The sequence below is a fragment of the Eurypyga helias genome, unplaced genomic scaffold (genome assembly GCF_000690775.1).
Source record: "Eurypyga helias isolate BGI_N326 unplaced genomic scaffold, ASM69077v1 scaffold9381, whole genome shotgun sequence".
Classification (NCBI taxonomy): domain Eukaryota; kingdom Metazoa; phylum Chordata; class Aves; order Eurypygiformes; family Eurypygidae; genus Eurypyga; species Eurypyga helias.
This window is the reverse complement of record NW_010228916.1, coordinates 3792-26159: the sequence shown is the minus strand read 5'-3', so window position 1 is coordinate 26159 and position 22368 is coordinate 3792. Positions and strand designations below refer to the sequence as shown.

General features: G+C 50.4%; 2 protein-coding genes across 2 annotated transcripts; one reads left to right on the top strand and one right to left on the bottom strand.

Annotated features, from left to right (window-relative positions):
* Positions 1–2912: 2912 nt before the first annotated feature.
* On the top strand, positions 2913–20459 carry LEF1 (lymphoid enhancer-binding factor 1; the record flags this gene model as incomplete). The annotated part of the gene is made up of 8 exons (XM_010160204.1): positions 2913–3045; positions 7419–7509; positions 9968–10051; positions 11937–12059; positions 12773–12935; positions 15250–15357; positions 19688–19736; positions 20412–20459. Coding segments are annotated over 8 exons (786 nt in total), but the record flags the coding sequence as incomplete, so codon positions are not given.
* Positions 6713–7330, bottom strand: LOC104516010. The gene has a single exon (XM_010160201.1). It carries the CDS (start codon positions 7328–7330, stop codon positions 6713–6715), a length of 618 nt encoding a protein of 205 aa, XP_010158503.1.
* Positions 20460–22368: the final 1909 nt, after the last annotated feature.

Sequence of the window (22368 nt, the reverse complement as noted above, 5' to 3'; positions counted from 1 at the left end):
CCCCTGCCATGGGCAGGGACACCTTCCATAGCCCAGGTTGCTCCAAGCCTCATCCAGCCTGGCCTTGGACACTCCCAGGGATGGGGCATCCCCAGCTCCTCTGGGCAGCTGTGCCTCTGGGCAGCTAGTGCCTCCCCACCCTATCCAGGAAGAATTTTTTCCTTATTTGCACGTGTTGCCCTCTGTTTTATGCCCCTGTCATCACTGTGGCCATCTTGGTGGGACCAGGGGGCATGGGGAGGCTCAGCCTGTGCCCACCAAGCCCCCATCCGGTGGCACATCTGGCTGCCCAGCAGGATTTAGGTGACCAGAGCTCCCTAGGTCCTCCCGAAATGGTGTGGGGCAGGCAGACTGGAGAGCTTTTTATTATTGTTATTATTACTGTGTTCCGTTTCTGGCTCTGCAAGACGCCCAAATGCTCTCAGTGGCGATACAGCCCGTTTATATGTTAATTTAAAGCCCGCTGACAAGCGGTTTGCTTTTCTCCTGACTTCTCCCGGTTCCTTCGCCCATTGAAAGCCGCTACCGTGGGCTTAGGGGATAAGGTGCCGAGAATTAGAAAATAAAATCAAATCTGCAGGCTGCTGGGGAGCGAGGGGGGTACGAGGATTGCCTTGCTCCAAGTACAAATGGGTGATTTCTGAAAGCACGTAACCCTGATACCAGGGGCGTGCATGACAATTACATGCGGTATAATGCAAAATGTTAATTACTAAATTTTGAGAAATTAATGCTGATTAGCAGCTGTGTGTGTGTGTGACCTAAATACATCTATTGCTTGATCTTTATTCATAATATACGGTTTATTGTTGATAAAGTAATTGCTGAATGGTGGGCTGGCCCGCAAGTCTTGTAGCTAAAGACTGAGGTTTGATGTGTAAAGCGCCTGAAATTTGTTGGCATCTGTTTTGGGTTGGATTTATACAGACAGGGAAGATGAACAGCACTCTGAGCTACCCCCTTTTCAGCTCAACTCATATATATTATTGAGAACTCATATTGCTTTTATTATTTGGTCGCAAAAATGGACCTAATGCTTGTTGGCTTTAAAACACCTACCAGCGCCGCTTTCTGTCTCCATCTTGAAAAATATAAGACAAGGCCGAAGCTTAAATTAAAATCCTCAGGTTCTTATCTCTTTCCCACAGGAAAGCAAATCTGTGTTGAAAACCGTAAAATTAAGAGGAGAGCAAGGATAGCATAATTTAGCAAAAATTCATGGCACCAGATTCTGAGCTATATGACTGGAGGGATAGGTCAGACATTAAGAAGATACTGCCTGCTAATGCCAGTTCCTTAAGGTGGTGCTCGGGAAACAAGGCGAGCAGAAACGCCGTGCCGGCTCCCATTCGCTCCCTCTCCTCTTCTCCTCTCGGCCTTAATAAATTGTCTGTTTAATAACCCTTCTGCTTCCTGAAGTCCAGAGAAATACTGGGTTTGGACTTGGAGTGTTGTCTGAACATCTGTTTGTGCCGGGATTTCAATAGTGCACTCAAAGAAAATTAATTTTATTGGGCTCTTAATTTATTTTTTTTCTTAATTCCTTATATTTGACAGGCTGTCCTTGTGAGTTTTGTCAGCGTTTCTGTCTGAAGGACAGCTCTTCTTTGCCTTTTTTAAAAGTTTTATTAAAAACCCGGTTGTGCCATTATTAGTTTTGCTAAGGGGCAGGGTAGAGTAGCAGGGTACAGACGAGGAGCGCCGCTAACACGCCGGTGTCACCGCTACGTCCCATCCTGCCATGGGAAGAGCAACGAGTCCCGTCGTCTTGCAGCCTCGATCCAAGAGCGTGATTTTGGGCAGCATCCCTCCGTCACGCTGAGCGCCCCCTCCCCTGCGCCTCTGCGGGAAGGGCCGATGGGAGGCGCGCATCTTGGCCTCCATGGACACCCATTTCGGCACCCTCTTGGGTGCTTGTGGCACCTCTGGTTTCCCCTCGGCATGATGTGGCGAGAGGCCTCCCAGCCGTCCCCGTGCAGGCGGCACGTCTCCTCCCCAGCTGACCCCTCTGACAGGCCACTGCGCACCGCTTATATATGAAATTAGGCTTCTGAGGGTGGCTTTTCAGCTACCTGCTACCCAGACCAGAGATCTGTAGTGGCAAGGGGTGACGGGCTTAAACGGGAAGAGAGAGATGGAGATGGGACATCAGGAAGGAATTCTTCCCGCAGAGGGTGGGAGCACTGGGACAGGTTCCCAGAGAGGCTGTGGATGCCCCATCCCTGGGAGTGTCCAAGGCCAGGCTGGATGAGGTTTGGAGCAACCTGGGCTATGGAAGGAGGCCCTGCCCATGGCAGGGGGAGGGACTAAGGGGGCTGTAATGTCCCTTCCCCCCCAAACCATTCCATGATTTCAAGCGGAGTGTGTAAGATTGTCCCTGCTGTGCCCTGCCACGGCCGTGCAGGAGAGCAGTGGAAAGATGGAGTGAAGTCGACGAAGCTCGTGTTGCTCCTCAGGCTGGAGATGCGGCAAACCTGCACTTTAAACCTTTTTTTATTTTCTTTTCTTAATGGTGAAACTGTAAATGCAGGGTTTCTTCAGGGCTCCTGCTGTCTGTGCCGTCTGGTCACAGCCCTCGGTGCACGTTGCCCGCCTGCCCGGCGTAGTGCTCTTCCTGCCCTGTGCCTCCCTGACCCCCACTTCCCTGGCCCTGTCTCCCAAATGCCTTTCCTCCTGCTCTCGGCACCCACCCATTTCCCTGCGTTACCTCAACCCCTGTATCCCTCCTTGGGCGCCAGCGCTTCGAGGATGCCCATTCTGGCATCACACCTGGTTGCCATCCACCAGCTCCAATGCCACCTCTGCCCATCCGTTCCGCCCCCCTCCAGTAATACAAATATGTAAAAACTGCATTTTGGAGGTTTTTTACCTCACTGACACTATTTAATTTAATTTCTTTTCTTCTCTTGCAGTCAAACAAGGTGCCAGTGGTACAGCCTTCTCATGCGGTTCACCCCCTCACCCCTCTTATCACCTACAGCGATGAGCACTTTTCCCCCGGGTCGCACCCGTCTCACATCCCCTCCGACGTCAGCTCCAAACAAGGTGAGCCCATCCCATCCCATCCCGGCAGAGACACAGAGCGGTCCTGGGGCCCCCCACGCTGCTGATACGGCTTTTTTCCTAATATTTTCGAGGGGGGGTTCCAGGCAGGTGTGCCAGCTTTCGGAGACGGTAATTCTGCTGTGATGCTGATGTTTAACTTGGCTGCTTAAATCTTGGTGCTCTTTCTGAAGTGATAATTCAGGCTTGCTTTACTCTTTCAAATCTTCTAAAATCTCAAAAAGCATCAGCCAGCCCTCACCACCGCCCTGTTGTGCCCAAGGCTTGCAGCATGCGGATGGGGAAAACGGGAATCATCCCTCACCTTCCCAAAACCAGGGGCAGAGTACTTCAGTAAAGGTGTTATTGACACCTTATCTTTTCCCTTTTACTCAAAATCCAGGTTTATGTCCTTGTATTCTGGCTGTCCAAATTCTTCCCTATGTCAGTTGGCATAACCGAAGCGTAGCCCACCAAATACAATTTGGAGCCCGCGCAAGTTGGTTGCAAACGTGATGGTTTTTAACCTCCTCACGCCCGCTGCCTTCTGCAAAAAGCACCATTTTAGGTGTCTGAGCTGCGGTGTCAGTTTGCGCCCCTAGGACTCCTTAAACAAAAAAATACCCCCCAGATCCTTCTCTGGGACCGTCAGACCAGCCCTGCTCTGGGTCCGTCTGCAGAGCCCCAGGGAAGTGCCTCCAAGGTGCCGAGAGCCCAGCCTGCACCCAGAGCTCCCGCCCGGCAAAGCCCTGGGTCCCTGGGGAGGGTGTGTTGGCTTGCCTTGGGATGGAGGAGCTGGGGGGGGCAGGGTGTGTGATGGCTGGTTTGGGGTGCGTGGGTGCAAGGGGAGGACTGGGTGCGGCCCTGAGCCGGTTTTTGGGTGGGTGCCCGAGGAGGAGCCTGTGGGAGAGGTGGTGTCCCGTTCGTCTGGAGAGGTCTCACCGCCATCGTCCAGGGGGAGAGACTTGCGTTTAGCTCTGACTTTCCCTGACTGCCCGGTTTTTATTTTGGTGTTGCTATGCTGATAATAACAGGGGCTACATCCAGAAAGCACCATGGTCTTGTGGCTCTGTGTGGATTTTGGGAATATTTTTAGGGAGGGGGAATACAAAAAGCACTCTGCCTGGAAAGCCTGGCCCATAAATACACGTGTAATAGCTTTTTGGAGTTGGAAGAAGCAAAATGAGACCTTCTGTCCCGATTTTCAAGGCCAGGCTGGATGAGGCTCTGAGCAACCTGGGCTATGGAAGGTGTCCCTGCCCGTGGCAGGGGGGTTGGAACTAGATGGTCTTTAAGGTCCCTTCCAACCCAAACCATTCTGTGATTCTATGGTTTTCTTCCTCCTTCGTATCAGTGCCCAGGAGAAGGATATTTGCACTCGGTCCTTGAAATCCGACGGACGCCACGCGTGTCAGAGCGTGGGATTCCCACCTCTTGCCCAAGCTGGCTGTGAGGGCTGGAGCTGCTGCGCTTTGGGAGGGGACGGCACGATGGCATGGCCCTCCTGCGCCCCAACTCCTTGCCTTTAGCCCTGGTTTATTTTTGCCTCTGTGTCCCACAGACCCAAACTGAACGTCTGGTTTGGTGTTTCCGCTGCCTGTCCTCCTTTCTGCCTCATCCTGCCCCCCCCGCTGCCCGGCCCCAGCGTGTCCCCCTGTCCCAGGGACAAGCGTGGCGGGAGGCCGTGCTGGGGGTGGCTCTGGCACAGAGCTTGTCATGTTCCTGAATGGACTCTCGATCCCTTTGCACAGCGTCTGGTGGAGATGGGGACGGAGAAGGCAGGCTGGGTTCAGCACATCTCCTTGATGTGTGTGGTCCTTCCGTACCCCCTTTCGGCACCGCGGGCGCGTGGGAGCAGCCCCAGTGGGGTGGCCCGTGCAGCTGCTGTGAAGAGAGGATTTTGTTTTATTTTCCCTCAGGTCCTCTGCCTCCGACCATTGTTTCTCTCCTCGCCTCCCACCGTGGGTCTGGAGCGAGGCGCTGCCTCAGTGCCCCAACGCCGGGGTACCTTCCTCCCACCGAAATCCCCTGGCGCAGGGCGGGGGGCAGCGTCGCACCCCAGGCCCGTCAGGATGGACACAGAGCCACCACCTTACCAAAGGCACTCACTTCTTCCCTTTTACTGTAGCTTTTTCTTAACCCTCCCACGAGCAAAAGCCCGCTGCGGAGAGCGCTGGCTGCACGCGGGGTAGCCGACAGCCCCCCGTAAGGGGGCAGAAGATTCGGGCTAGTGATAGCCACTGTGCAGAGAGAGCAGCATCAGGGATCTGGGGGGAAGGAGCGGCCCAGCTCCTCACACAGAACTTGGTCTGGCAGAGGCACAGTCACATCCTCACTCCCCAGGAGCATCAGCCCTCACCAGGACTGAGAGAGGTGAGAGGCTGGCCTTGGTTTTTGCCTGATTTTTATTTTTTTCAACTGCTCTGGAGGAGCGCTCCCTCTCACCTGAAGACCCCGGGGTGTGTAAGCGTCCCCTCTGCTGTCAGCCACCACCTCTTTTACACCTTTGAGTAGACAACTGGCCAGAAAATTGATGCTCGTTCAGGCTGTGGTGCCAAGTGTGAGCGTTCGGCTTTTTGGGAGACACCACAACAGAGTTAGCAGTAACAGTATTGTTTTCCATCCCTTTCTGTGCCCAGTCCCAGAAGGTATTCTGCAAATCTTTAAATTCAGAAGATTAAAATACAAACGGGGTGGGGGGAGGGGTGGGAAATAAATCAGTAGCATCAATCCATAAGCCAAGTCTCAAGGTAACACACGCTCAGTCTTGGACATTCAGAGTGTCACCACATAAATATTTAACGCCCTTTTAAAGCAGCTCATTTAACGTGGGGAGTAGACTTAACAATTCCTTCTGCCTCAGCCCCCTCTTCCCCAAACACATTTAAATAAACCCATGTCTTTGTGGCCTCTGCAACCCTAATTCCGTGTCTCCTGGGGGCACGAGGTTTAGGTGAAGAATGGAGACCACGGACCCTTTTGGGACGAGGATTAGCTTTAATATTGAGGTGATTCTTGCAGTTGTAGGACTCGGTGTTCTGGGGAATGTGAGCTGATGGATCGTTTCTGATGGGACTCTTTATTTTTCCATTAAATACTACCAATGCAAAACAGATTGACCTTGGAGCCCACAGGAGTCAACTCAACAAAGAGCTTAGTTGGAGCTGGAGTGACAATTGGAAGCCAAATGAATCATATCAAGTGTGACCATTACAGGCCTGAAAAACGATTCTTAATTAACCACTGATCCTCTGTGGTAGCAAGTTCCCAAAATCTCTGAATCCATAAGGGAACCCGCGACAACGTACAAGGAGCAATTCACCTAATCTAATAGTTCTGCTGCGCTGCCTCTTGGCCAAGGCTTTGTTTTCCTCTTGTTTCACGCCGTGTTAGGAGAGATCCTCGGGATCCAGCCGGGCTTGGTAAACCTCTGAGGGGACAGTATCGCCTAGCGCGCTTGACACTGGATCTGAACGTGCGCAGGTCCTTCCTCGTACATTTATTTCCTCCCTCCACTTTGTTTTTTTCCAGCAGGATTTCCCTTTGAATTGCAACCCTGTACACTGTTATTTATTACTTTAAAGGCGGTACAGGCAGCCTTTTGCTTTTAACACTGACCAGGAGAGTGATTATTTCTTCTCCAGAGCGCTAATTCCATCATGGTGTTGGCTCATTCCATCATGGCGTTGGCTAATTCCATCGTGGCATTGGCTAATTCCATCGTGGCATTGGCTAATTCCATCGTGGCATTGGCTAATTCCATCGTGGCATTGGCTAATTCCATCGTGGCATTGGCTAATTCCATCGTGGCATTGGCTAATTCCATCGTGGCATTGGCTAATTCCATCGTGGCATTGGCTAATTCCATCGTGGCATTGGCTAATTCCATCGTGGCATTGGCTAATTCCATCGTGGCATTGGCTAATTCCATCGTGGCATTGGCTAATTCCATCGTGGCATTGGCTAATTCCATCGTGGCATTGGCTAATTCCATCGTGGCATTGGCTAATTCCATCGTGGCATTGGCTAATTCCATCGTGGCATTGGCTAATTCCATCGTGGCATTGGCTAATTCCATCGTGGCATTGGCTAATTCCATCGTGGCATTGGCTAATTCCATCGTGGCATTGGCTAATTCCATCGTGGCATTGGCTAATTCCATCGTGGCATTGGCTAATTCCATCGTGGCATTGGCTAATTCCATCGTGGCATTGGCTAATTCCATCGTGGCATTGGCTAATTCCATCGTGGCATTGGCTAATTCCATCGTGGCATTGGCTAATTCCATCGTGGCGTTGGCTGTCTTTGCTGTGAACTGTAGCTCACGTGCAGTATTTTGAGGGGAAACTCATTCATTCTTCTGTGCTCTTTAACAGGCATGTCCAGGCATCCTCCAGCTCCTGATCTCCCTACCTTCTATCCCTTGTCTCCAGGGGGGGTTGGACAGATAACACCACCTCTTGGCTGGTAAGACCTTTTAGCTTCTTTACAAAGGTGCGCGTTCAGCACCACTGGCTGTTGTTGAACCGATGGGCGTGTTTACAAAATAAGAATGTCGCTGCAGTAAGAAATTACTACCTCGTTTTAGTAGAAAAGATCAAGAAACGTCCATTTTTTAAATGAATCAAAGCTGGTGTTTTTGAGCACATGCAGCAGTTGGAGTGTGCGGATTTCACTTTGAAGTCTCTATGTTTCTTACGGCTCGGCTTTGTGGCTCTTGGCATTTGGGAAGGTAGCAGAAAAACAGTTCTCAAGGAATTAAATGGAAATTTTTAATAAACAAAATTGCTATTACTGAGGGGAGGCAAGAAGGAACTTTGACGTATGTGTGTGTAAATCCTGAAACTGCATCAGAATGGGCAAAATTTCATAGTTTGCAGCTGTTTCTGTATGCGGAGAAGCCTCTGTCACGGGGAGGTTTTGCTGCTTTTCCTAACGACGGCCCTCTCAGGGTCTTTCTCTGCCACTCAGGGTGTCACTGTCCTTTTGGAGGAAACGTGGTATTTTCAGGGTAATTGATCCGGCAGGATTTTCACGTCTGCTTGGGGGAGGGTGGTACTTGCCCTCGGATCTGTCGGAGCAGGGAATAAGGCATCTGGGCAGCAATTTCAGTGCTTTAGAATCTGTATCTGTGCCCGTGCATCGAGCAAGGCAGATAAGTTTTAGAGTGGGTTTATTGGCGGGGGGGGCACGATCCAGGTGACAACAGGCAGAGAAAGTCGAGAGCAGAAGATGCTGGAATGCTCTACTGCTGGGAAACCTTTCGGGAAGTGCCATGCACCTTTTTGGAGCAAATTACGATCAGATACCAAACTTCAATACGGATGTATCTGATTCTCTCAATTTTTTTCTTATTTCCCCCGCCCTCCTCCCCATTCGTTGCTGCTTGGCTGACTCCCCAGCTCCACCACCACCAGCAGTTTCGGGAATTCATTTTCCAGATGTGGTCCATCCTATGTGAATGGTTTCCTGATGCAGAGGCTGGGGGGAAACAGGGAGGAGAGAAAAGGTTTAAACGGAAAGAGGGAGATGGAGATGGGACATCAGGAAGGAATTCTTCCCGCAGAGGGTGGGAGCACTGGGACAGGTTGCCCAGAGAAGCTGTGGATGCCCCATCCCTGGGAGTGTCCAAGGCCAGGCTGGATGAGACTTGGAGCAACCTGGGCTAGTGGAAGGTGTCCCTGCCCGTGACAAGGGGGGTGGGACTGAGGGGGCTGTAAGGTCCCTTCCCTCCCAAACCATTCCATGATTCTATGGTCTATAAGAGAAAGGAGAGACAAGATCCATTCTTCCCAGGCGTGGGGACGTGCTCGCAGTCAGCAGGACGTATCCAGCCGTCCCTTACGCCATTCGGCTCCCAGCTGCCTTCTGTGGGTAGCGCTGCTGAGTCTTCCTCCACCTCTTTTTTTTCCCCATTCCCTTCCCTTTGAGCGCTGCTAATTTCCATTAACCTGTTCCAAGTGTGAAACCTGTATCCCGAACCTTACAGAGGCCAATAGCCCTTTTTTTCCCGCCTCGGAATGCTGATCTGCCCGTCGATAAGTAACCGTTTGCGCAGGATTGATGCGCGGGGTGGTGCTTCTGGGCTGGTTCAGGCATTTGTGCTGAGCCGGTTTTCGTTTGCATCAACACCGCGTGCTCCTCAGGGTGTTAATCGTAGTCACGACCTGAACCGTTGCTACCTGAAAGTAACCCAAATGTAGGGATGATGACAAAACCCAGAGTGTCCGGAAGATGGGCTGGTGGCATAATATTCCGGGGGCGGGGAGGGGTATAAAGGAGGTAAGAATGTCACACTGGTTTCTTCTACTGGATTGCAAAGGGTGAACTTTGAGTAGTTAAGACGGGCTTGTGCTGCTGTGGGCTTCTGGGTGGTTCTGGGGTATTTTTGTTTCAATCAAAAGCCTCTGCTTTCTTAGAAAAGCCAGCCACTTCTTCCTCACTGCAGACGATGCAAATGGAGAGAGCCCTGAGTTTTCAAAGACTTAATAAAACCGTTGAAAAGGTTTTCCAACTTGACAAGTCACAGTCAGATGTTCTTGCACTGAACTATTTGGAATAAAAAGCCTCATTCCTAAGAGCTAGTTAACCAAATCTGAGTCCAGTGCTTCTAAACCTAGGTGAGAGCGGGATAGAAAAAGGGAGAGATTGCACTCGTGCACGCGTGTGTGCTCTGGGGGAGGAAGGCTGGTTGTTTCGCTTCCTTCCCCAGTGGAAACCCAGACTGGGAAGCTCCCAGTAGCGAGGGCGAAAGCCCAAGGTGGTCAAGTGTTTGTTAGCTCTGAGTACAGCAGATTCTTGAAAGTGTTGCCTATGACTATTTCTTGTGACTTCATACTGAGTTCCCATCAAGTGCTTGTAACTCTGTAGTAACTACTGAATACCGTATCGTGTGATTGATGGGTTCCTTTCTCTGTGACCTCAGGCAAGGTCAGCCTGTATATCCCATCTCGAGTGGATTCAGGCAGCCCTATCCATCCTCACTCTCAGTCGACCCTTCCATGTCCAGGTAGGTGTAGGAGGTGAATGACTGACTGGGGAGTAACTGCTGGCATTAGAGGGCAAGTTGCTCCTCCGCTTGCATCTTGGTCTGCCTTTGCTTGCTTTTCAGTCAGCTAAAACCTTACGCGTACATTTTTATTTAACGTATTTGTGCATATACAGTTTGCCTGGATCCCACACTGGTCTCACTCGACATTTTCTTGGCAGTCTCTGAAGTATTGCAATGAGGAGCTCCGGTGATTTGTCAACAATGAATTTGAGCTGTTTCATCTGAAATGAGTCCTTCCGTTCATTTCTAGATGCAACAGATCGCCTGCACCCTTGGGTTTCGCTCATGCAAGTATGCAACCAGGTGGATTGTCACTCTAGTCTGCGTCCTCTAGTTCTAATTTCAAAGCTGCTGGTAATGAGTTTTGAATCATTTAGGTTACCACGCCATGTGAAAACTTGCTCGCAAGTAGGTGTTTCACAGCCCGAAGCCACTAATGGCCGGGGATGCCAGCACAGTGTGTTTGTACTGGTGTGTGAATCAGGCGCTGTGTCTTCATGTCTAAGTGCAAGCAAGCAACGCTAACTGAGACTTGGGCCACACTCCAGACCTCCTCTCCTCTGCTTTTGCACTCTGAAGGCAGCTTCTGCATCCTGTGCTTGGTGTACACGAGGTTGCAATAGACCGTTCTTGGCTTGGGTTGGGTGGGTTTTTGTGTGTGACCTCTACAAGACCCATCCTCTTCCAAGGGGACTCAAGACAGGCCACTTGAGAAGCGGTGGGTCCTCTTCCCTCTGTTTGTGTGGGCTCCTTTGGATTATCTCTGTCTCTTCGCTCCTTTACAGGGGAATGATGAGCATGTGCCTGTCAGGGTGATGGGGAAGAAACCCCATTCTTTCCCCGTAATAAAATGCCCCGATTTGGTTACAGGGCTTTGCGTTTGCTTTCTTTTGATGGCATGAAGGAAAAGGGCAAGGTGACTAAGGAATGGGGAAAGGAGAGGCTGGATGTGACTCCTTAACCCGCACTCATTCAGCAAACCTTTGGAGCATGAGCTTGCTTTATGCCATGAATGGTGCTTCCCACCAGTTCCTCACAGAGCACGCAGGCTCTCTGCTGCGCCCGAGCTTGCAGCGCTCAGCGTCTTCACGACCCAGCTCAGCTACCCGTGAGGATATAGTAGGGTGGGACGATTGAGTTAGTGGTACTTTGGTTTTCTTTTCCATTTCCTTCTTGTACACGTGAAAGGAAGGCTTATTGAGGATGAAAGTCTCCCTCTCCCTCCTCCCCTTTCCCTCACGCCCCCTTCCAGGATGCAGCATTTTTTTAGTTTATTTTTATTTTAAGCATTTGAGGGATGAATAGTGAATTTAGGTGACGTGATCTTAAAACCTTTTAGCTGAAGTGCCTTGAAAAGTAAGAGATTCCTTAGAGAGCCACCAGAAACTTCTTGAAAAGACTCTTCTTCTTTTATTTTATTTGTTTCTGCATGGCAGTTCCCTCCTTTGCATTGGCTGGTGGTGGATATTTTAAGAATGTTTATATCTTCGTGTGGAAACACAGTTTTTGGTTCAGAAATGTCTATTTTTCTTGCTGCTCAGTGCAGCGGTACAACCGTTAAATGTTTGTTGTGTGCATTGCTAAAGCTGTTTGCCTGAAAGGTAGTAAAACAACTTCTTTACAACCAAAACGTTGACTGGTTTTGTTTGTTTGTTTGTTTTTCTCGAGTAGGTGGGCTACAACACAAACCGTAGCCACGTATTTTTCATGCATCCTTAAAGAATCGTCTTCCATGGTCAAGCTCCATAGCGTTGGCGTTCCTGGGGCATCCCGCTGCTGTCCTACGTGTCTGATTCCTGCTTTCCCTAGGGTTACGGACCTTCCTCTTTGTTTTCTCTTTTAGGTTTTCACATCACATGATTCCTGGTCCTCCAGGCCCTCACACAACTGGAATCCCTCACCCAGCTATTGTAACGCCTCAAGTCAAACAAGAACATCCGCACAACGACAGCGAGCTAATGCATGTGTGAGTCCGCCTTTCCGAAGTAGCCCTTAGTCGGCACATGCTGGAGAGCTGACTCTCCCCGAGGAAGAGTCAGGGAGGTTAACAAAACCCCAGAGTGCCTTTCATGCCCTCTCTGAATCGTAACTCTTCTGTAACTGAAATGGGAGATGTTGGCTGCTCTTTGGGAAGAGTAACGAGACATGAAGCCATTTCCCATTCCCATCCAGAACTTTTTTAGCTATTAGCAACAGTGTAGATTCATGGACCTGTCCACCCATGGGCGTTGCTTGAGTATGAGCTCACAAAATGCCGCTGAAAAAGGTCTTCACTACAAAATCCACCAGTAAAAAGCAGCCCTTTTGCTTAGTACATGAAGTCCGAAGGCCCAGGAAAGGAGTGGATGAGGAGCCACCCTCCTGCCTGTAGCAGTGGTCTTCTAGAGACCCGAGACGTTCAGAAGAGAACCGAGACAAGTGATGAACGCGGGTGGAGTTCACAGATCGAACGTTATTTGCTAGAGAATGTCAGCCTGACATCCTCCCTGTGTACTGAATTAAGTCAGTTCTCTGAAAAGGTACAAAAGGGGATGGGGCACGACCACTGAAAATCTCATTCTTACTACTCAAATGCTGCCGTAACCACAGGCTGGTAATTTTCCATTGGGGTTTATTTAGGCTGAAGGTAAATGGTTGCTTTTTTTTCCCCTCCTTCCCCTTCCCCCCACCACGTTTTAGGAAGCCTCAGCATGAACAGAGAAAAGAACAAGAGCCAAAAAGACCTCATATTAAGAAACCTCTGAACGCTTTCATGTTGTACATGAAAGAAATGAGAGCGAACGTCGTAGCAGAGTGTACTCTGAAAGAGAGCGCAGCTATCAACCAGATTCTTGGCAGAAGGGTACGTACGGGGGGGGGGGGTGGGGTGTGTACTCACGTGTGCTGCTAATTTGTGTGTGTTTCCCTCTAGTTGGGTGTGATGGCTCACTTTCTGCTTGAGGTGCTAACTAATGTGCAGCTATCAAATTAGCTGCAGGACATAAAACGTGCAATGAAGAATAAAAGCAGGATCTTGATTTCCCTTTTTTTTTTCAGTATTAGCGACATCATCAAATTGTCTGTCCCACTCATGTCATGGTGTCAGCACCTCAGGCATGAAACACCCTTGTTCACATATGGCATGAGCATTCAAATCGCCTTCTGGGCCCTCCCTTAGGCATCCGTCCGAGCAGAGGGAATCGTTCACAGAGGAACACTGGGCGCCAGTGGAGCTGGAACTCAAAAGAGAACATAACCTGGTCCGGTTGTAAAGTTATAGAATCCCAGAGATGTTTGGGTGGGAAGGAACCTCAAAGCCCCCCAGTCCCCCCTGCCATGGGCAGGGACACCTTCCATGGACCAGGTTGCTCCAAGCCTCATCCATCCCTTAGACACTCCCAGGGATGGGGCATCCACAGCTTCTCTGGGCAACCTGTCCCAGGGCTCCCACCCTCTGCGGGAAGAATTCCTTCCTGATGGCCCATCTCCATCTCCCACTTTCCATTTAAACCCATTACCCCTTGTCCTGTCACTCCCTGACCTTGTAAAAAGTCCCCCCCAGCTTCCTTGTAGCCCCCCAGGCACTGGAAGGGGCTCTGAGGTCTCCCCAGAGCTTCCCTTCTCCAGGCTGAACCCCCCAACTCTCAGCATTTCTCCATAGAAGTCTGTAGGCTGGGAGGGACCCGCGGAGGTTTAGTCCAACACCGGCTCGAAGCAGGTCCAGTTACGCCGGGATGCTCAGGGACTTGTCCAGTTGAACAGGGACTTGTTCCAGTCTGAACGTCTCTAAAGCCGACAGCCGAGTGCTGATGGTCCCAGCATGCGTCCCAGAGCCTGGCTGAGAGCCGTTTGCTTCTGGGGCACTGTAGGCATGTTTTGCTCTTTCCACGCTCCAAAAAAAAATCTGCAGGCCAACCCAGAATAGCCAACGTAATGCTGTTGGCGGTGTTCTTCCAAGGGAAAGGAGCAGAGGCAAATGCTCATTTTGCCCTTGATTGCCCCAGAAATGAGAAAAGGGACAAGTCCTCTATCAGTCTGAGTAGGGATTATTCGTATCCTCTTGCTCAGTCAACCTCTCTTCTTGACCACTAAGGCAGCACTGAGAGGCACGGCGACTCTGAAAACCCTGTGCTTTTTAAGTGGGGTGTCAGTACCTGACCTTAACTACTTCTCTCTTACTACCTGTAGACTTGCCCCCTCCACTGCCCAGAGCAGAAATCTACGGGTCCTGGTGCCTCTTCCTGCAGCCTTCTCTCTGATGTTACCTCCTCCTAAAAGACATCTCGTTCTTGCCTTTTCCATCCTTCCATGCAATTCTCTAGGACCAGGTTGTCATTATCAGCCTTGTTTTCTTGGCCTGAATGAGGGCAGTGGCTTGTTTATCTCCATTTTGGTAATGAATCAAGCCTCAGTGCTCCACTGCCTGCCTCTCCCACAGCTTGGACTCCTCCTTTCAAGTTCTCCATGGAAGTACCTCAACTTCTTCTGTGCTAGAAACAACATGAGCTATTCCTCTCCCACAGCTTGGACTCCTCCTGTCAAGTTCTCCGTGGAAGTACCTCAACTTCTGTGCTAGAAACAACATGAGTTATCCAATATAACTGCTTGGAGATTAATTACTATCAAATAGTTAGTGTTCAGTCATCATGGTCACGATTCAATATTCCCTGTGCCGCTCCGGAATTCTTGCATGATGCTCTGGTTTTAATGATTTGTCTTTTTTCTTGGTTTTGGTTTTTTTTAAATACCTTCTTCTCCCCCCACTCCCCCCTGCATGTTGTCAAACTCAAGCAAGAAGACACGTCTAGCGCTGCAACAGGGGAACCTGATTCTCAGTAAAAGGCTGTTACTCTTTTTGATTCAGGTCTATGAAGGGTGTTTCAACAACAGCAAAATTGTTAGATACTGATGTAGCTCGTGCCTTTTCCACTCTGCAGGTTGTGGGGTTCATTTCTGTTGGGTTTGGAGTTTTCTTTAAGTCATACCTAAAAGCAGCAAGTTTATCCTGACTTGGCTACTGAGGTCAACTCATGTAACTTGGACGGGGACAGTTCTGTGGTTTCTGTATCTTTGTAACGTTTTGCAGCTGGCAGTTTCTTTTTCTTCTGTGACAAATCACTCTTTGCCTAGGTATGAGTTCAGCTCCCCGTCTAACTCTAGGGTCCTTTTATTTGCAGTGGCATGCTCTCTCCCGTGAAGAACAAGCGAAATATTATGAACTAGCTCGTAAAGAAAGGCAGCTACACATGCAGCTTTATCCAGGCTGGTCTGCAAGAGACAACTACGTAAGTTATTTTTTAAATTAACACCCTTTACCTAACTGTTTTTTTCTCTTTATCCTTTTTCTCTTTAACTTGTGGGAAGTTCTGGATGGAGGGATGGTGAACAAACATGTACCATAAGCCTTATGTTTGTTGGTGCTTCAAGCATCCAGAAACTTGATTGTTGTTGTTGAGATGTTTCTTATGAAGGTCACAGGTTTTGAGGGGAAAAAATGAGTATGTAAATTTTTTTTTTTTCCCTAAGACAATCGCCAGTACTGTCTGAAAGCTCATATTCTACTGCACGACTTTGAATTCTCCAGAATTATCTGTTTGATCACTTGTTATCCAGAAATCTGGAGACCTGAGCAAACAAGGGGTGTCTCTCTTTCAAGAGAACCAAAAGCCAGGGACCCTAATGCAAGCGGAACGTTAGCTGGAAGGATTTCAGTGGTCCATCTCTGAAATAAAGCCTGCCAAATTGTCTAAGTAAACTTCACGATAGATTCTGCTTTTACACAGTTTGGTGAAGCTAAGAAGGTTTCTTACAGTTGCTCTTATTTTATAGTTAAATAACAAACAGGGGTTAAGAGCGCGTTGCACTGCACCGTTACACGGTTGTGCGTACAGCGAGCTGTCAGTGTGGGCATGTGCTGTTACGAAAGCCGCACGCTGCAGTCCTGAGAGGCTGGTCCTAGCCTGAGAACCGGGCTCCTTTCCGTGCCCCCAGCAGCTGTGACGCTACTGGCTGCCATAGGAAGGATACGTGCGGCTCGCTTTTCCATCTCTGTGAGGTGTACAGCAGCTTTATTCTACTTCAGTGATGTCTTGTGGGCGCTAAAGCTTATGAGGCACCTGGATAACAGTGTTAACGGGAACTGTAGAAGCACCCGACAAGCCCAATCCTGCACAGCTACTGTTTAGCTGGAACATTTTCCTTGTGAGCTGGAGTCTCTTAGGGACACCTTTGGTACAGAAGGCATTGACACAGAAACTACATGACCATCTCCAAAGCAAATGCTTTGCTCGTAGAGTAGAGTGGAGTGGAGTAGAGTGGAGTGGAGCAGAGTAGAGTAGAGTGGCATAGAATAGAGTGGAGTAGAGTGGAGTAGAGTAGAGTGGAGTAGGCTAGAGTAGAGTAGAGTGGAATAGAATAGAGTGGAGTAGAGTGGAGTGGAGCAAGTGGGGTAGAGTGGAGGAGAGTAGAGTGGAGGAGGCTAGAGTAGCGTAGAGTGGAATAGAATAGAGTGGAGTAGAGTGGAGTAAAATAGAGTGGAGTAGAATAGAGTGGAGAAGAGTAGAGTAGAGTGGAGTAGAATTGAGTTGAGTTGACTTGAGCTGAGTTGAGTTGAGTTGCATTGAGTTGAGTTAGTTGGAAAAGACCTTTAGGATCGAGTCCAACCACCAGCCTGGGACTGCCAGGTCTACGTTGACATCCGTGTGTGGTTTTGTACGCACGGACACTGCTGTGGGCACTAGCAGCTTGTTTCTGCCTGTTGAATACACTCCTCTTTCCTGGCAGAGGAGCTGTCATGACCTTGGGCAGGTAGGTTTATTCCCAGTAACCAGGCGGTGTCGGCAGAGCTGTCCTGAAGCACACCTGGGGACAAACAGGGCCCTGGTGATACACTCCCTGAAAACAACGGGGTTTTAGTTGTCCTGAACTTGCTGGAGAGCCAAACCACTTGGGAGCCTTGTCAGCCCACGCTTCCTGGGTGTCAGCCTCCAAGGTCGGTCATCCCGTGACGCTCGGTCGCGTTGACGTTGAGAACCTGACGTGTTCTGCCACAGGGACTTGTGGGTTCTCAAACGCCGTGATAGACATTCGGAGTGTGTAAGGTGGCTCGTACAAATTCCCTCTTTCATGTGCTTCCAACCTACGTCCTGTGTGGAAGGCTCTGGCGTGCTCCAGTCCTGTATGTAACCATGGAGAACTCTTCCTTGTCACTGAAACTCTTTCGGGTGTAAGTGATCTTGGCTTTCTCACTCGTTTTTTCTAACGTGAGCAGTCAAAAAAGGAAATTGTATTCATGTGGCACAGATATTACTGCAGTATTTTGAGAGCTGGAAGTGTCTTAGGGGTGACCCTTCGGTTTCACATGGCTGAATTTCACACAATAGCACAAGTAAAAAATACGTACTAGGTGGTTTTTCTGTTTTGCTCTGCCTGATTACTCAGGATTTCAGAAATGTCAAGCAAATGCTAAGCATTGCCATCCAACAGCTGACAATATCTGTGGGCTCTGTTCCCTTTTTCCTGCCGACACCCCGGGTAGTCCTGCAAAGCTGCGTGACGGTCACGAGGAGCGCAACGCTGTCGTAACGCGGTGGTGTCTGTGTCTGCTGGAGTTGTCAGAAACGACATCGCTTGGAAATGCTGACAACTAGTTTTCAGCCCAGCCTTTTCCTTCTGTTCCTCTGCTTCTGGTGTCTCGTAGATGGATCTCAGATCAGCTTTTTTCAGTATGTTTTACCACTTAAAGTCAGCCTGCCACAGAGAAGAAAACATAATTTTCCTCCCATGACTTCTCCTCGTTAACATCTGCACGAGGGCACTTTTCGCTGGGCAGCAGTATGGCCTTGGTGCCTGAGGGATACACCTATGGCTGTGAGTTTCCCAGAGCCCTTGAAATCTGCTTTCCACCTTCTAGTCTCGGTCCCATCTTTGGGAGCTCACTCACAAGGTATTGCCTAGGAAAAGTAAGGATGGGAGCTGAAGAGTCCAGCCAGCCCACACTGTCAGAGCAGCCTGGGTACTTAAAAAGTCATGAAGTGGTTTGGGTGGGAAGGGACCTTAAAGCCCACCCAGTGCCACCCCCTGCCATGGGCAGGGACACCTTCCATAGCCCAGGTTGCTCCAAGCCTCATCCAGCCTGGCCTTGGACACTCCCAGGGCTGGGGCATCCACAGCTTCTCTGGGCAACCTGTCCCAGTGCTCCCACCCTCTGCGGGAAGAATTCCTTCCTGATGTCCAATCTAAACCTCACCACTTTCCATTTAAACCCATTACCCCTTGTCCTGTCACTCCCTGCCCTTGGAAAAAGTCCCCCCCAGCTTGCTTGTAGCCCCCCCAGGCACTGGAAGGCTGCAATAAGGTCTCCCCGGAGCCTTCCCTTCTCCAGGCTGACCCCCCCACCTCTCCCAGCCTGTCCCCATGGCAGAGGGGCTCCAGCCCCCGGAGCATCTCCGGGGCCTCCTCTGGACTCGCTCCGACTGGTTGATATCCTTCTGATGTTGCCGTAAGAACATTATTCAGCTGCCAGCTTCGCCGCAGCCCGTACCCAGAGCCCTCGCTCGCCGTCCATCAGCGAGCACTGCAGTGGTTTGGGGTGCTTTCCCCCGTCGCCTGCTGTCCATCCACTCGCCGTGGGGTAGCCTCTGGCTGGGGGGCAGAGGATGGGCATGGGCTGCAGTCCCGCTGATGGCAATGGCACCAGGAAGGCTGTTTCAGAATGTAAATGGATAGGAGTCCTTTTTTTTAAACAGAACAAGCTTTGACTGACAATGCAGGACAATAGGTGAAGTCACGCGGGGTAATAACAAAGTGGTAATTAGGGCGATGCAAGATGATTGAGGTTTAAAATTGTGGGTCTGAACTGACCTTTTGTTCGCTGAAAGACTCCACCAACAGGGAGCTCCGGCCTTTTCCATACACGGTGGGGCAGGAGAAGGCTGAGCATGTGGGTTGGGCACGACGAGCTGGCACGCTGGTGCCAGCCTGGTGTCCAAGACACGACTGCCGCCGGGCACCCATTTGTGCTGCCGGGCACCCATTTACGCCCCGCACCCTGGTCACGTCACGGCTGCTGCGCTGCGCGGGGGTCTGCTCTTCCCTTGGCGCACCGCGCGTGCTCCGGGCACAACCAGGCTTGGCTTCTGCCGAGGTATGAGCGTCACCCGCCCGGCGTGAGTTGGCTCGTCTGCACCCCGAGGACAATCATCCCGGGGGCTTTCGACACCCTGTGCGCCGTTGTCGTGTCTAACAGTTCCTGAATGCGCGAAGAGTCCTTGTTAGAGCTGCAAATGACGGTATCAACATACGTGTTATCAGGTTATTAAGCGTGAGCACATCTTGTCCATGCCTGCGGCTGCCAGTGCTAGTGGAAAAACTGCCAGGAATTGTAATTCCGTGTAGCTATAAAAATGTGTACGGCTCACGTGCGCGTTTCTCCAAACCTTGTTAGAGTGAAACAGTTGGGAGTGGGCTAGAAAAGGTTTTAGCTACCCCAAAACCGATTGTTTTTTCCTAACTGCTTTCTCAGTCTCCAGATGGCTTTGCTGTGCTGGGAGGTGGGGGAGCAACAAAACACAACGCTGTGCCTGTGATGATACGGTAACATTTCCTGTTTTTCAGGGGAAGAAAAAGAAGAGGAAGAGAGAAAAGTTGCAGGAATCGGCATCAGGTAGGTCGTCACCAACTCCTACCATTCACCTCAGGTGTATTTTAGAATGTATTTTAGGTGTATTTTAGAAGCTCGCGCTGTTTAGTTCTCACCCGCTTCTCTCTGACGCTGCCTCCTGACGGATGCTGCAAGAGGCTTGGCTTTGCACACACGCTGGGGACACGCAGCCGACACCTCTCTCCCCTCCCTCGCGCCTCTCCGTGCAGCCGGCCTGACGGCACCGACCTCTTCGGCTGAACTCGGGCGTTGCTGCCGTCGCTCTCCTGCTTTCCCTTCGCTTTCCTCCTCCGTCAGTCTTGGGTCATCCTTACGTCTCAAATACTCCGTGGGGTTACTGGACACTGGAAGCTTTACACTGACCTTTTTGTAGCCACGGCGGGGGTTGGCCGCTGTTTTACGTTCCTGTGTACGCTAACAGCTGCCTAGTGTGTTGGCTCAAGGCAGCAGTGAGGGCTCATCGTTGCCTGTAAAACATATACAAAGAAACACCCCGTTTCCCCTCCTCCTCCCAAAAAATGGCTGGTATAAGAACCATTAAAAAAAACAAACAAAGAAACAAAAAAAAAACCAACACCAAAAAAAAAAAATCCATGTAATACTGTAGCAAACAAACTTATTTGGAATGTGCAAAAGCTCTGTAACAGAAATTTGTTAAAGGAAAACAATCTTCTGCAGGTACAGGCCCCAGAATGACAGCTGCCTACATCTGAAGCATGGTAAGAACATCTCTAAAGCTTTCCTGATGGTAAAACTGAAGGGTAAAATCAGCTTTCTTATCAACTTTATGCAATAATAGGAATTTAGCCCAAAAATTGCCGAAGTCTCACATCCCAAAGCCAATGTTACTTCCACTACTGATGGTTTTTATACCGGCTATCTATTAGGTGTTCACCATCTCACTCCTTCGCCGTCATACGTGACCGCACCACACTGACCCGCTGCAAGTCGCCCTGCGAAGCGCTGGGGGGGGTCGTTAACCGGTGCCGCTCGTAAGAGCCCGTTAGACGCCGCCTTCGGAGCACGTTTTGTGTGCTGGCACCTACCAGGTGCGGGGTACACACCTGCCTACTAACAAAACATGTAAGAAAATGGGGCTGTGTTTCAGTTATAGCAAGAATTTCTATCGCTGTGCAGTGGTATTTCACGGGTTAGGGGTTTTTTTTTGGTGTTAATGCTATTTCCAGGGTGTTTTCTCTCTTCACACCACATCACCTACACGGGAGGTGGAACGACTCGCAATCACACGTACCCAGTAAGACCATCTAGTCTGCTTGTGAGTGCTGGTCCTCCTCTTCCTCAGGGTGATCCGTTTCCTAGTAGGAATGGCATTCATTTGACATAATAGTTGCTTCTACACTCATTAACCCAGACTGCTCTTGGGCTATCCCTGGGAATGCCAGGAGCCGTGCAAACACGTAATGCTTTCCAGCCTCTCCTGCATGCTGCAGCGGAGAGGGGCTCGATCCCCTCTGCCTTGCTTGGCCACACCACGCCCTGGGCACTCAGAGCGGTCCGCAAAGTGGCCTCCTGACCTTCTGCTCCGCTCGGACTTTCAGCTGGAGAAAGCCGAGTGAAGTTTGCAGTGTGTCAGCACGGAATCATGGAATCTTTTAGGCTAGAAAAGAGCTTTAAGCCCACCGAGTCCAACATTTAACCCAGCACGGCCAAGGCCACCACTGACCCATGTCCCTGAGCGCCTCATCCACACGGCTCATAAATCCCTCCCAGGATGGTGACTCCTCTCTCCCTGGGCAGCCCCTTCCAATCCTGACAGCCCTCTCTGGGAAGGAATTTCCCCAATATCCAATCTAAACCTCCCCTGGCACAACTTGAGGCCATTTCCATCACTTGTCCCTTGGGAGAAGAGACCAACACCCTCCCACCTCTCTGCACCCCCTTTTCTGGGAGCTGTAGGGAGCGATCAGGTCTGCCCTGAGCCCCCTCTTCTCCAGGCTGAACCCCCCAGCTCCCTCAGCCGCTCCTCACGGGAATTGTGCTCCAGCCCCTTCCCCAGCTCCGCTCCCTTCTCTGACCTCCTCTGTAGTTACGCTGGTTAGTCTAAACTTGGTTGGGTTTAAGAGCTGGGTGTTTTTTAAGCTGAAGTGAAAAGACAACACGCGTGCTCTTTTTTCCCTCCTGCAAGCGCAGGTTTTTCGGGAAGCAGACAGCCTTGCCCTTTGCAACACGCCCGAGTCGTGCCGGTTTTCGGTGTGGATCGCAGCATTTGGGGTCTGTAGCCTACACAACAAATGTAGCTGGAAAGGATCATTACTAACAGCAACTGCCATAAGTATGATCCTCTGATTCTGTTACACCGTTTTTTTTTAAAAAACCCAAACCCAAGTGCTTTAACCGTGAGCTTCAGCACTGGTATTTCGGCTTAGCTGCCCAGGTCCGTGGCTGCTGTGTTCTTCTCGGCCGTTAACAGAGCACAGGCAGCTCTGAACGGATGCAGAGCGCTCGACGGCGATCCGAGTCCAGCTAGGGTCCAAGCGACAGATGAAAACTGGGGGACATTCGGGTTCTGGGATGCCTCACAAATGAAGGGTGAGCCCTTGCCTACACGGAGCTGCTTTTGCTGGAGTTGCGCTGCATTTTCCGTACAAGAGGATGAATGTTTGGAGTATGTGGG

Excerpts from the sequence above, each read along its gene's own strand:
- LOC104516010 (XM_010160201.1), bottom strand. The coding sequence starts at position 7,330 with ATGGAATTAGCCAATGCCACGATGGAATTAGCCAATGCCACGATGGAA.